The 15,473-nt window shown below is 37.8% G+C and overlaps 1 protein-coding gene and 2 long non-coding RNA genes across 3 annotated transcripts; 2 read left to right on the forward strand and 1 right to left on the reverse strand.

Annotated features, from left to right (window-relative positions):
• Window positions 1-872: 872 nt before the first annotated feature.
• On the reverse strand, window positions 873-2,498 carry LOC149895280 (uncharacterized). The gene is made up of 3 exons (XR_016458552.1): window positions 2,014-2,498; window positions 1,691-1,864; window positions 873-1,350 (listed from the first exon to the last, which is right to left on the reverse strand). It is a non-coding gene; the product is annotated as an uncharacterized LOC149895280 (long non-coding RNA).
• A 58-nt stretch (window positions 2,499-2,556) lies between these two features.
• On the forward strand, window positions 2,557-3,286 carry LOC149895281 (uncharacterized). Its single transcript, XR_016458493.1, has 2 exons — window positions 2,557-2,849; window positions 3,193-3,286. It is a non-coding gene; the product is annotated as an uncharacterized LOC149895281 (long non-coding RNA).
• A 1,538-nt stretch (window positions 3,287-4,824) lies between these two features.
• Window positions 4,825-5,667, forward strand: LOC149895282 (uncharacterized). The gene has a single exon (XM_090119273.1). The coding sequence runs from the start codon at window positions 4,825-4,827 to the stop codon at window positions 5,665-5,667; it is 843 nt and encodes a 280-aa protein (XP_089975399.1).
• The last annotated feature ends 9,806 nt before the right edge of the window (window positions 5,668-15,473 follow it).

Consider the following 15,473-nt stretch of genomic DNA (forward strand, 5'->3'; position numbering starts at 1 on the left):
CACATGAAAATCACCTTTACCCCGTCCCGCACTACGGCCTTTTTTTTTTGTTTTAGTGGGGAAATCTTTCATAGATACCCACGGCCTCCAGGGGAGGGGCCGTGGGTTATCTCGGATTCCTACCGACCAAAACCCCAGTGTGTTCCGTCAAGACGCATATTGGTAGAATTCCTCCGTGACCCCCGCACTACGGCCTGCTCGAACAGTATACCTACTATTTTCTGTAGATTGACACTTTCAAATTCGTTATATCTTTTGAATGGAATATCCAATTCTTTTCATTTAAAAAGTATTTTGCTGGTATTGAAACAGTCTATAATAAAACATCATTTAATGGGATAAGGATTTATATATGTGTATGGATAACATGGTTTGATTACTGTCGGCACTTCTATTTACTTTAAAAACGTAAAAAAGTTGTTGTAGTAACATAACTACTGAAGATGGACATATGGTATCGCGGACTTTCTTGTAGATATTGATCCATTCTATAATACTGTAGAACATTTTTTTGTTCTATCTTCAATAGATTCCGCAGCGCACGCGATGACAGAAGTTTTATTGAGGATTTTTTTACACCTTGGGTTACATTATTGCATTTTTGGTAAGGATCTCTAATTTTTTTGAAAATGCAATATAGCCTATGTTGCTCAGTAAAGATGCAGCTTTCTAATGGTGAAAGAATTTTTGAAATCGGTCCAGTAGTTTTTGCGTGAAAACCATACATACATACATACTTACATACATACTTACAAACTTTTCCTCTTTATAATATTAGTATAGAAAAGTGATAAAACATGGAAGCATTCGAAATTAGATTCAATTCTATTTAGCTTAAATATTTATTAAAAACAATTAGGTAGATATATATAACTCAAATCCAAATTTGTAAGTAAATAGCATATTAAAAACACTCTTGATTAAAAAAATTAAGTTTTATTTATAGTAAGTACCAACCTTTAAAACTTAAAATGCAATAAACAAAAACTTTATATTTACATCACAATGAATAATTCCTACACTAATAGATTAATGGTATTTATATTTTTATTTTAAATTTAAATCAATTATTGTATTTGCATAATAAAGAGTAGATAAATAATTTAAAAACTTGCAGTACTTATGTATACTTTTAATTTCATTTTTATTAAACTTAAAATGAAAACAATGTAGGTACTATATTAAGGTACAATTAAATTTTTACATTTTCAGATGTATGATACAAATATGAATATTTTAAGTGTAGACATGGTGGCGCCTCCCCCAACTTGAAGTTCTCACTACCACATGATCATCTCCCAAGCCGGTACTTCTTTGTTCAATGTTTGGGCAAGCCGGCAATCAACACAACTGTGAAAGATAAATTGGACTTAAACTGATTCTTAGTTGCTTTAAAATTTAATAAGTACATTTAATATGTTTACTTTTATTATTAAAGGGCTTGTCATGGTGTATGTAAACGTCTAAAAAGAAGTTTTTTAAACAATGTCGGTATGGTTTGTTAAATAGGTACCTTATTTGTTAATAATTTTTCAAGTATTTCAATGTTTTAGTTGTTTATCTTGCAATTCTTAATATTGTATTAAAAAAAACTTAAATGTGTAGGTACAATGCCTTAGAAAACTTTTAATATAAGTAGCTTCTAACCAAACATAGATAGGTTTGCTTATAAATTAATATAAATATTTACTTTTGACCAGCTGCTCTAGTTTTTGTGAACTCCCAAATCATTTGCACTTATACTTTCAGAGAATTCTATCAACTTCGTCTCAGCATAACTTTTAACTCGTTAGGAGTTATTTATGTACCTTTGTCTTTGTAACTTCAGGGTCAGGGAGCTTCGCGCACTCTGCACAATGTTCTGCTGCAAGTTAAATAAAAATTACTTCAATTAACAATAATCAAAACAGACGAAATCATGCAAAAACCAATACTTTATTCGTAAAAATATATCTGTGTTGTCATAAATCGTCCAATGTTTTAGATATATTTATTACTCGTATATTATCTTACCTTGCTATTTCAATTGCTCTTTCATGCCTCTTTCATGCATTCTTTAATGCATATTACTTATCTTTCGCAATTTTTCAATTTGATTTATCAAATTTCAGATAATAATACGAGGACAGTGATTATGACATTTGGATTTTTGACGTTTAATTTTCAATCACCGCCATTTTTATAATAACAACCTTGTTTTGTTGAGTTCACAAAATAATCTTACTTTATTTTGGTACCGGGAGCCTTTTCAACATGATTACTATACGATTGCCTACAATGTCCAAAGTTGGTCCAAAGAGCGAATGAATTCCGAAGTTTTGTCTATTTTTTTAAGATTAATGGCTTGGCTACGAGGCTTTTAGGCCAAGTCGTAATGATTTGTATCGAACATTAAACGTCAAAAATCAAAATGTCATGTCACTGTCCTCATAATTCATAATATTATCTAAAATTTCAGATAAACATAAACTTAAATATGTGAATCTCATCTCTGGATAAATGAGAAAGTGCGAAAAGCAATATTGAAATAGTAAGATAAAGTACGAGTAAGGACGATTTATGATAACAGACTACAGAGATATATTTTTACGAATAAAGTTTTGGTTTTTGCATGATTTCGTCTTTGATTATTGTTACTTAATTGAAGTAATTTTTATTTAACTTACAGCAGAACATTGTGCAGAGTGCGCGAAGCTCCCTGACCCCGAAGTTACAAAGACAAAGATAGGTTCATGAATAACTTCTAACGAGGTAAAAGTTATGATGAGACGAAGTTGATAGAATTCTCTGCTGAAAGTTTAAGTGCAAATGATTTGGGAGTTCACAAAAACTAGAGCAGCTGGTCAAAAGTAAGTATTTATATTAATTTATAAGCAAACCTATCTATGTTTGGTTAGAAGATACTTATATTAACAGTTTTGTAAGGAATTACACACCTACACATTTAACTTTTTTTTTTTAAAACAATATTAAGATTTGCAAGATAAACAACTAAAATGTTAAAATACTTGAAAAATGATTAACAAATAAAGTATTTATTATTTAACAAACTATACCGACATTGTTTAAAAAAACATCTAAAATTACATACACCATGACAAGCCCTTTAATAATAAAAGTAAACATATTAAATGTACTTATTAAATTTTAAAGCAACAAAGAATCAGTTTAAATCCAATTTATCTTTCACAGTTGTGTTGATTGCCGGCTTGCCCAAACATTGAACAAGGAAGTACCGGCTTGGGAGATGATCATGTGGTAGTGAGAACTTCAAGTTGGGGGAGGCGCCACCATGTCTACACTCTACACTTAAAATATTCATATTTGTATCATACATCTGAAAATGTAAAAATTTAATTGTACCTTAATATAGTACCTACATTGTTTTCATTTTAAGTTTAATAAAAATGAAATTAAAAGTATACATAAGTACTGCAAGTTTTTAAATTATTTATCTACTCTATATTATGCAAATATACAATAATTGATTTAAATTTAAAATAAAAAAATAAATACCATTAAACTATAAGTGCAGGAATTATTCATTGTGATGTTAATATAAAGTTTTTGTTTATTGCATTTTAAGTTTTAAAGGCTGGTATTATAAATAAGACTTTATTTTTTTAATCAAGGGTCTTTTTAATATGCTATTTACTTACAAATTTGGATTTGAGTAATATACCTAATTGTTTTTAATTAATATTTAATCAAAATAGAATTGAATCTATTTTCAAATAATTCCATGTTTTATTACATTTTTTTATATATAAATGTTATCAAGAGAAGTAAAGGAGCAAATGTTTTGTCAATGAATAAATAAAAAGGACTAAATAAAGATTTTGGATTTATAAAATATGTTTTTAATTGCACTAATAGGTACATTTAAAGCATGATATTGCTTCCTATTGAAAAAAATATATTCATGTTGCGCTGGCACTTTATAGCTTCTTGAATACTATCAATGCTTCCATGTGGTTACTCTGGGTAATCTTATCCCTAGTGCTCGGAATTGATTGTAGAATCTGGAAATAAATAATGGTATTATTTCTCAAAATTAAATGAGATCCTTAACAACAGATTACATAAGTATGTAGCGACACCTCGCTCTGAATCGCGCAAGCGAAATGTTTCGCTACAGAGCTATATATACAACTTTCCGACATCATCCATCGGGGCCTTCACGGCCGGCCAGTCGAGTAGACTGGTCGAGGATCCTCCCTTTTTCGATGGAGGAATTCCACCTTCCTTCCTCCACAGTGGTGACCCCTGACAGTTCACAACTCCTTCTGTCCATCCATGATGTCCATGCTCACCTATCCCTTCCCCGCCTACGATCACCGCCCGCCCGCCCGGTGTAGGTGTCTCATTATTACAGTAGGTTACACATATACATACATATACATACATATTATAATATATATACATATTATATTATATTAACATTTTATCATTACAAGCGATGCGTACAAGCAATAAATTATCGATAGTTAACTTTATTAAATTATCGATAATGTTTTATCGAACGATGTCCTCCCTAGGACCGAGGAGTACCGTTAGGTCGCGATAAGCTTCGACCAATCGTACGATGCGGGGCCGCGCGCGGGGGGCGCATCACGTTGCGCGAGCGCAGGCCGGCCGCAGAGAGGCAGTCGTGTTCTGACCTCGACGCGGAGCGTATGTCGCTTGATCTCAAATTTATTGTAAACGTAATTACAAATATATACGTCTTCCTCTATTCTTCGTGTCATTATTCCAATCATCAGTCTTCGGCACTTACCTTACTCCTTACCTACTCCACACTGGTGACCCCGTGAAGAACACATCATGACGGAAAAAACACATACGATGGAGTCGTCTAGTGAGGGGAAAGTGTCGATAGATTCCGACAACGAGGTGTACAAGATGAGCGTGCGTATCCCACCATTTTGGCCAGAAGAGCCGGAGATTTGGTTTGCCCAGGTGGAGGGACAGTTTGCAATCAACCGAATAACTAGTGACCAAACCAAGTTCAATCATGTTATCAACCAACTGGATAACAAATACTCCAAAGAAGTAAAGGACATCATTATACATCCTCCTGAGGAAAACAAATATGAGACATTAAAAGCGACGCTCATCAAACGCCTGACTGAGTCAAACGAAAAGAAGCTGAAGCAACTCCTGATGCACGAGGAGCTTGGAGACAGGAAGCCCTCCCGATTCCTTCGACACCTACAGAGCTTGGCAGGATCCGATGTCCCGAACGACTTCCTAAAAACCATCTGGATCAGCCGTCTCCCCTATGGCACGCAGACTGTCTTGGCGGGTCAACCAGGGACGGCTAAACTAGAAGATCTCGCCGATTTAGCGGACCGGGTCTACGACCTGGCGACTTCAAATCCTGGCGTCGCCTCCGTGAGCCAGGAAAGCGCCGGCTCCGCTCTCAGCGACCTGACGCGTGAGGTGGCCGAACTCCGGAGACAACTACAGAAGCTGGGGTCGGAGAGAAGTGGAAGATCGAGATCCAGGACTGCTCGACCGCGACGCCAGTCAACTTCTAGGCAACGATCGCAGTCCCAGTACCGAAAGTACCCACTTTGCTGGTACCACGGCAAATTTGGAGACAGGGCCAGTAAATGCATTCGCCCCTGTGACTTCAAGGCGGAAAACTCCATGGGCGGTCGATAATGGCGACTGACGATTGCCCATCCTCTACTGGTCGCCTCTTCGTCACCGACCGATCCTCGAAGACGCAATTTCTGGTCGACACTGGTAGCGACCTCTGTGTCTTCCCACGCTCGGTGCTGCGAGATCGTCGTGCTCCAACAGGGTTTCAACTGTGCGCTGCCAACGGGTCCAATATCTCAACATACGGCTACATCCATTTAAATTTAGATTTTGGCTTACGCAGATGCTTTTCTTGGCGTTTTGTAGTAGCAGATGTATCAAAACCTATCATAGGCGTAGACTTTTTGAACTTTTATAATCTTATGGTAGATTGTAGACATAAGCGCTTAGTTGATAATACTACTTCTGTAACTGCTGTAGCTAGCCTCGTAGCTGATTGTAATACTAGCCTTTATTCTGTCAAAGTTGTAACTGGTGATACTCCTTATCACAAAATTCTTACCGAGTTCCCAGAGATCACTCGACCAGCTGGTACGCATCGCACAGTACTCCACAACACCACACATCACATACTCACGACGCCAGGGCCTCCAGTTTCCTCATCACCCCGCCGTCTTGCGCCTGATAAATTAAAAATTGCTCAGCAGGAATTTCAGTCCATGCTCGCCAGCGGGATTGCCAGACCTTCGAAGAGTCCATGGTCCTCTCCGCTTCACCTAGCGTGTAAGAAGGACAACGGTTGGCGGCCGTGCGGCGATTACCGCATGTTGAACGCCCGCACTGTGCCCGACAGGTACCCAATTCGTCATATTCACGATTTTGCCCATTCTATAGCTGGTTGCAAGATCTTTAGCACCCTTGATTTGGTCAAAGCCTATCATCAGATACCTGTCAGCGCAGAGGATATTCCCAAGACGGCAATAACCACACCGTTTGGATTATTTGAATTCCCTTTCATGACCTTTGGCCTTCGAAATGCGGGCCAAACTTTCCAGAGGTTTGTGGACGAGATGACCAGGGGACTAGATTTCGTGTACTGCTATCTCGACGATTTTTTAGTGTTTTCGCGCGACGGCAAGCAGCATGAAGAGCACCTCCGGATCATCTTTGGTAGGCTGAGGGACTACGGCATGGTGATAAACACGTCGAAGTGTGTTTTCGGGGCTAAAGAGGTAACATTTTTAGGTTATAGCATCTCCGAACGAGGCTCCCGACCACTTGACGTCAAAGTCCAGGCGATTAAGGATTTCCCTGCACCCACCAACGTCCGGCAACTAAGGGCATTTTTGGGCATGCTTAATTTTTATAGGAGATTTCTTCCTCACGCTGCTGAAGTTCAAGCCCCTTTGCACGCGTTGTTGACTGGTTCAGTAAAAGGATCACACCCTATCCAGCTCACAAGGGAGACCCTAGCTGCCTTCGAAGCTTGTAAGGAGAGCTTGACTAACGCCGCTCTTCTAGCACATCCAGACTGCTCTGCTAAGCTCGCCCTGGTGACTGATGCGTCAGACAAGGCGATCGGTGCAGTTCTTCAACAATTTAAGGACAACTCGTGGGAGCCGTTAGCTTTTTTCTCACGAAAGTTAAGCCCTTCTCAGGTAAAGTACTCACCTTATGACAGGGAACTACTTGCCATTTATGAAGCGGTAAAACACTTCCGGCATATGCTCGAGGCCCGACACTTCATAGTCTATACTGATCATAAGCCGATCAGTTTTGCATTCCATGAAAGGAAGAAAAACTGTTCACCCAGGCAGTATAGACATTTAGACTTCATTTCCCAGTTCACAACTGATATACGACATATAGCGGGTAAGGATAATGTCGTTGCTGATACCCTGTCGCGGATCGAGGAACTGGGAGCGCCTGTCGACCTCGAGACTTTAGCCAAGGCCCAGGCTGCGGACAACGAGCTTTCTAAGTTACTAGAAGAGGGCTCATCATTGCGCCTGGAGAAACTACACATACCTGGAAGTCGTATAGCTCTGTACTGCGACGTAAGTACGCCGACTTCCAGACCATATGTACCCAAATTTTTCAGGAAGCAGGTCTTCGACAGCCTGCACTCACTCAGCCACCCTGGCGCTAATGCATCGGCTAAATTAGTTGCTGAGCGATTCGTATGGCCAGGAGTGCGCAAGGACTGCAGAGAGTTTGCACGAGCCTGCATCCCATGTCAACGTGCCAAGGTAACACGCCACGTGACTGCTCCATTAGGTACGTTCAATTTACCCAGGACACGGTTTAAACACATCCACATTGACCTTGTGGGACCCCTTCCTCCCTCCAATGGTTACCGGTATTGTCTGACGGCGGTAGACAGGTTTACTCGTTGGCCAGAAGCAATACCGATCGAGGACATCACAGCGGAGACAGTTGCCAAAGCCTTGCTCTCGGGCTGGATAGCTCGATTCGGCTGCCCTACAAATATTACAACCGACCGTGGTCGTCAGTTCGAGTCGGCGCTATTCCAAAGTTTGTCCAAGATAGCCGCGTTCGAACATAAGCATACAACTGCTTACCATCCAACATGCAACGGGCTGGTGGAACGTTTCCATCGACAACTCAAAGCCGCTGTCGTATGTCATGGGAATGAGGGATGGACCGAGTCTTTACCATGGGTGCTGTTAGGCATTCGAACAGCAATCAAAGAAGATCTCCAGTCTTCATCGGCTGAGCTGGTATACGGCGAACCTCTGAGGTTACCGGGTGAATTTTTTAACCCCGTCACAGTAGGTACTACCGATACTTCTGATTTCATAGCTCGCATCAGAAATTTTGCCAGACAGCTGCAGCCAACACCAACAACTCGCCATGGTAAGCCGAATACCTTCGTTTATAAGGATCTCGCCACTTGTGATCACGTTTTCCTCCGTGAAGACGCATCACGTGGTTCTCTAACACCGGCTTATTCAGGTCCACATAAAGTTTTATCAAGGGGAAGTAAAGTTTTTAAGATATTGTTAAAGAACAACGAGGTCACAGTATCGATAGACCGTATTAAACCGGCCTTCATACTGTCTGACCATAAAGAAGAACCTCCGCCAGTTATACCCAAAGAGTATGTCACTCGTTCTGGGCGCCGGGTAAGATTTACTGATTTTTATCGCCCTTGACGGTCTCTGGAGGGGGGTGGTGTAGGTGTCTCATTATTACAGTAGGTTACACATATACATACATATACATACATATTATAATATATATACATATTATATTATATTAACATTTTATCATTACAAGCGATGCGTACAAGCAATAAATTATCGATAGTTAACTTTATTAAATTATCGATAATGTTTTATCGAACGATGTCCTCCCTAGGACCGAGGAGTACCGTTAGGTCGCGATAAGCTTCGACCAATCGTACGATGCGGGGCCGCGCGCGGGGGGCGCATCACGTTGCGCGAGCGCAGGCCGGCCGCAGAGAGGCAGTCGTGTTCTGACCTCGACGCGGAGCGTATGTCGCTTGATCTCAAATTTATTGTAAACGTAATTACAAATATATACGTCTTCCTCTATTCTTCGTGTCATTATTCCAATCATCAGTCTTCGGCACTTACCTTACTCCTTACCTACTCCACAAGTATAATATGGGTAGTGCATTTGAGTGTAGCTTTACTTTTAAGTGTTTTATTATATAAATAATATAACATGATAAAATATATTGAATCAAGAAGAAATAATAAACAATCTTTTATAGATTTACATTAAGTAGGTATTAGATAAAATTGATGTTTAGAGAATAAGTAGGGTTGCATTTTATTATATAGAGAAATAACAAGTGGAGAATGTGTACATAAACAAACGTATTTTTAAATATACTCTTAAGATTTGCATTGGGTATGGTACTTACATTACTTTTATCTTACACAGATAAATCTGTAGGTTATAATTGTATTTTAAGATTGTTCATATGATGCCCCCATATCTCATAGAGACTCGTGATGATTGCGCACTTCGCAATAATAAATTATTTACACGATTCTTCTTAAATCAAAAGGTTTGAAGCCTTTTCTTGGAACAACCCGATGTAGTTATGTTAATTTTGCATTTTTAATATAATAAATGTATTGTCTTCTTTAAAAGCTTCATTTATTAAATAGATTTCCAACTACATACGTTTCACTTAAATTTGATGTGTATTCTTTTAATAATATTCAAAATAATGTTATAAAAGTTCCATATTTACAACTTCACTAAAATTGCTTAAAACTGTCATTAATGACATTACAACAAGAATGCTAAATGTCAAAGAGAGCGTGCCGGTTCCAATTTTTCGATTGACGTCTCGAAACCGCTCGAAACAGTCTTGTTGCAATTGTTTTTCATATGTTTTAGAAGGTCCCGGTGCTAAAAAAGTAAGGTTATTTTGTGAACGCAACAAAACGTACCCATAATAAGACTGTTATTCTAAAGGTGCCGGTTACCCCCCAGTAGGTTCCAAACTACTCGCAATATAACACGAGATAATAATTATATAACTAGGTAAAACGTTGGGTTAAATTTAATGTAATAAGATTTAACTACACACTGGTTTTGTACGTTACAACCTACAACAAAATCTGTTCAGTATTACCATCATTGTGAAGTTACTATAGTTTGAAAACTTACTTTATTTTTCTAATTGCACACTCAATGTGAAATTATATTATCTACTGACCGTTTTATGTGAATGATTGCAATACAGATTAGTTTGGTACCAGTCACCCAGTTATACGTCACCCTGGATTCCGATGAGCACCGGCTGGATGTGTTGACACGTTGCTCGACGTGGTAGCGGACACCAGGCATGGTGTCGCGGACCCAGATGTGATGTCACGGTACCTAGGATATCGTGTTGCGTATCAACGAATGATACTCGATGCATGACGCTCGAAGCTCGACTCCTGCGGTGCACGACGCGATGACATGGCGTTCGAAGCGGTGGTGAGAGCGGCAGCGCCATCCGTGCTGCGCAAGGTGAAGTTGCCGGCCTGCTGGCACTTGTCGACCTCGACACCTTACCTTTGGCACCAACCAAAGAGTGACACGTAGAATTACTGTTGGATACATTTTCCCATTGAAAACGTTGGAATGTAAAGTAGCCTCGTCCCGATGGCACACCTCCCATTTAAGGAATGTCAATTTCTCCTATTCAACGGAAATCCATACCTCCTTTTAAAAGGAAATCGATACTTCCTATTTAAAGGAAGTCCAGACCTTCTATTTAAAGGAATCAATACCTCCTATTTAAAGGAAGTCAGTACCTCCTATTTAAAGGGCATCAATACCTCCTATTTAAAGGAAGTCAGTACCTCCTATTTAAAGGAAGTCATCTTTCTTTCTTTCTTTCATACCTCCTATTTATAGGGAATCAATACCTCCTATTCAAAGGAAGTCCCTACCTCCTATTTAAAGGAAGTCATCTTTCTTTCTTTCTTTCATACCTCCTATATATAGGGAATCAATACCTCCTATTCAAAGGAAGTCCCTACCTCCTATTTAAAGGAAGTCATCTTTCTTTCTTTCTTTCATACCTCCTATATATAGGGAATCAATACCTCCTATTCAAAGGAAGTCCCAACCTCCTATTTAAAGGAAGTCCATACTACCAATTTAATGGAAGTCCATACTTCCAATTTAATGGAAGTCAATACATCCAATTTAATGGAAGTCCATCTATCATTTCAAATAGAATATGAAAAAATACAAACGAGTTTACTCGTCGTCGTCGTTTCAGCCATGGAACGTCCACTGCTGGACGGCCTGCATCCAGTGACTCCCAGCCACTCTAACCAGGTCGTCTGTCCATCTTGTGGGAGGTCGTCCCATGCTTAGCCGCCCAATTTACATGTAATGTCATAATAATATAAAATTATAACAATGGCGGTTGCGAGTCCATAATACTTTGTCACATCTTGGTAATTACTACAGGTTACCACTTGTATTTATATTGTAGCTTTTTATGCATTAAACAAACATGGATATATATTAATTTACCCAATTTATTTATAGTCTAACGACATTTTAAATTTTTATTTCTAATTTTAACGAAATTAGTTATAGATAAGTAGCAGTCGTGAAAACATTGACACTTAAATAGTTTGCCACTTGAATAATATAATAAAACTAGGTGTGGCTAACACCCAGTATTTTAGTGTATGTATTTTTATCATTTTATGTATATATTACTCAAACAAGTATTTTAAATATTTTATTTCATATTTATATTCGCATTTAACGAGTCGTGGTATAAGCGTTGTATGCGTTCTGCGGCTAAAATATTCATTAATGTGCGGGTAGTTCTAAAATTTTCCAATACAGTTTAATTCTGTCTATATTTAAAATCGTTCGTTCTTATTCCTTGAATGCGGGTCTATTTGTTTTTATCAGCATTTATTGTTTAATTATTGGTTAATAAGTGTATTATGAATTCAGTGTGTACATAGTAAGTTTATACTTATTTTTTCTCCTTCCGAGTGGAACAAATAAGCGCAATTAAATAGTGAGTAAGTAATTATTTTCCAACAACCTAAACACGGTACTGTTCATTAAATATCTATTATCACAGAAGCCTCTAAACTAGGTTTCCTCAATAACTCGTTCTATTTTAACTTGTGAAGGATTTCGGATAAGATTGAAATTGCATTTGTATTTAATATGAACCAACGGACGTAACTGTTATTCTGTCTTTTACATTTCAAAATGAATTCTGGTATGTTACTACATACCCTCTCCCTTTTTTATGAAATTTCTTAAAACTTTTTACTGCACGCGTACTCTTTATAATATTGTAACACTGACCTTTTACCTCGTCGCCACTTGTACTGTGCTTACAGTACGTATATATGTAGAATTGCACTGGCTCACCACTACACTCAATAGTGCGGGAACACGTCCATTCCAGTCCGGCATCGGCCGTCGACTGACTAATGACAGCTATAAGCTATCCCCACCACTGGTGTACGTGAGACAATGTATATATCTATTTCATAGATACACTACATCCCTTCCTTTTTCAAAATTAATTAATTTTCGCTCCAAATAATCACATAATGAAAAATTATAGAATTATACAGTTATCAAGTTATTAATCAATAATTCCCAATAGAACTTTGAAACCTAAGTTAACCTAAGTTGAAGAACTCTTAAAATCAGAACATACATATCAAACCTACTCGTTTGATACTTGATAAACTCATTCCGTACTGAAAGTTGAACAAAGTTGAACAAAAAAACATATAAAACAAAGTCAAATAAAATTCGTAATGACTATTCCATTAATTACTGATGATATTTACTCATATTTTAAAATAATACCTTTACCTATATTTAACACAGAAAAAGGTCAGACTTCCCTTATCCTTCCCAAATACCCTTACATCCTTGTGAAGGGGTTGAAAACGATGTCACTTTCACAACCATGCAAAGAAATTGACGAAGACCGGTTCCTATGCCCGGAAATACTGACATCAACACTATACAAAGACGATTGTTTAACCGATCTTCTGCGACTATCTACAAATGTTTCCAGTTGTCAGCCAATTCCCATTTCCATAGATGACGTGAAAATCGACAATGTTCTACCAAATAGATGGATACTTTACGTAAATGTGGAAACAGTACTTACTAAGGTCTGTGAAAATGAGGTAACCCAAGAATTTCTTCGTGGTACTTATTTATTGGCGTTAGACGAGATTGGCTGCTACGTGAAAATCGGAGATATAACACTAAAGAAATATGAAGGGAATGGAAATGATATTATATACCCAAGTTTACCAAAAATTATATTACCAAATTTGATGAACTCCCAGACCGACAGGAAGCCTGTTAACCTGAAGGGTGCAAATTTAACTGACATAAATATGCGTAGGCATTTAATTGAAAATAGTGAAAATAGTGAAAACCAGTTTAATAGTACAGTGAATAGTGCCGTCGGAGTGATTAACATTATAACTTTTGTATTAATCGTAATTATAATTGTAATCGTCATAGTTATTAAGTCTAAATTAAGAAAAAAATGTATTCAAGAAAACCCTTCAGATTTTCTTGAAACTGAGGATGGAGGAGTTATATCGGGGCCACCCGCAGTACATGCGAGCGATGTCATATTTGTTAACGCAGCAAACTATGGCCACCCTGCATCGCCTTAATGCATACATATTGTATTTCTTCAAACGCTGCATTTTTGTTTAGAGATAAGTTTATTAGTTTAAGTTTTAGTTTAATTCATTCTGAATGTAGAAAGCACTAATTAAAGACGTGTAAATTAAATCTTGTGTTTTTAAAAATCGTCCTTCGGTCCGTCGAAATTTGAGTAGCTAAACACAAGTTTGATGCTAATTTTTAGGGTTCCGTAGCCAAAATGGCAAAAACGGAACCCTTATAGTTTCGTCATGTCCGTCTGTCCGTCTGTCCGTCTGTCCGTCTGTCACAGCCGATTTACTCGGAAACTATAAGTACTACAGTGATGAAATTTGATGGGAATATGTGTTGTATGAACCGCTACAAAAATATGACACTAAATAGTAAAAAAAAGAATTGGGGGTGGGGCCCCCCATACATGTAACTGAGGGATGAAATTTTTTTTTTCGATGTACATACCCGTGTGGGGTATCAATGGAAAGGTCTTTTAAAATGATATAAAGTTTTCTAAAAAACATTTTTCTTAAAGTGAACGGTTTTTGAGATATCAGCTCTCAAAGTCGTAAAAAGTATGTCCCCCCCCCTCTATTTTTATAACTACGGGGTATAAAATTCTAAAAAAAATAGAGGTGATGCATGCTAATTAACTCTTTCAACGATTTTTGGTTTGATCAAAGTATCTCTTATAGTTTTTGAGATAGGTTGATTTAACTGTAATTTATTATATTTGCTGCTACGGAACCCTTTGTGCGCGAGCCCGACTCGCACTTGGCCGGTTTTTTAGGGTTCCGTAGCCAAAATGGCAAAAACGGAACCCTTATAGTTTCGTCATGTCCGTCTGTCCGTCTGTCCGTCTGTCCGTCTGTCACAGCCGATTTACTCGGAAACTATAAGTACTACAGTGATGAAATTTGATGGGAATATGTGTTGTATGAACCGCTACAAAAATATGACACTAAATAGTAAAAAAAAGAATTGGGGGTGGGGCCCCCCATACATGTAACTGAGGGATGAAATTTTTTTTTTCGATGTACATACCCGTGTGGGGTATCAATGGAAAGGTCTTTTAAAATGATATAAAGTTTTCTAAAAAACATTTTTCTTAAAGTGAACGGTTTTTGAGATATCAGCTCTCAAAGTCGTAAAAAGTATGTCCCCCCCCCTCTATTTTTATAACTACGGGGTATAAAATTCTAAAAAAAATAGAGGTGATGCATGCTAATTAACTCTTTCAACGATTTTTGGTTTGATCAAAGTATCTCTTATAGTTTTTGAGATAGGTTGATTTAACTGTAATTTATTATATTTGCTGCTACGGAACCCTTTGTGCGCGAGCCCGACTCGCACTTGGCCGGTTTTTTTGTTTTTAATCAGTGTTGCCAACGTAGGCGATTTTTCGCCATTTATGCTACTCCAGGGACAATTTTTTATACTACATATTAGGTAAATAGGCATACGGCCGGTAATCAGGCCGAATACTCTGAACACAGATAATTATATAAAGTATAGGTAAATCGATGAATTTTGTGACTGCTTGAACCAAAAACGAATCACACTGGCGAATTTTTATATGGATAAATACAATTTGTACACTTAATTAAATGTTTATTTAGGTGGGTTATCCATAAGAGATAGACATAATATATACCATCACGGACTTTTCTGTAGACCTTTTCAATACTTAGTACATTATTTTGATAAAACTCGTAGGGTTTAGCCTGCGTTTATGTGAAAATATGTGC

Source organism: Colias eurytheme, chromosome 32 (assembly GCF_061535395.1).
Source record: "Colias eurytheme isolate Ceu_HAF_F1 chromosome 32, ilColEury1 Martin Lab GWU primary, whole genome shotgun sequence".
NCBI classification, from domain to species: Eukaryota; Metazoa; Arthropoda; class Insecta; order Lepidoptera; family Pieridae; genus Colias; species Colias eurytheme.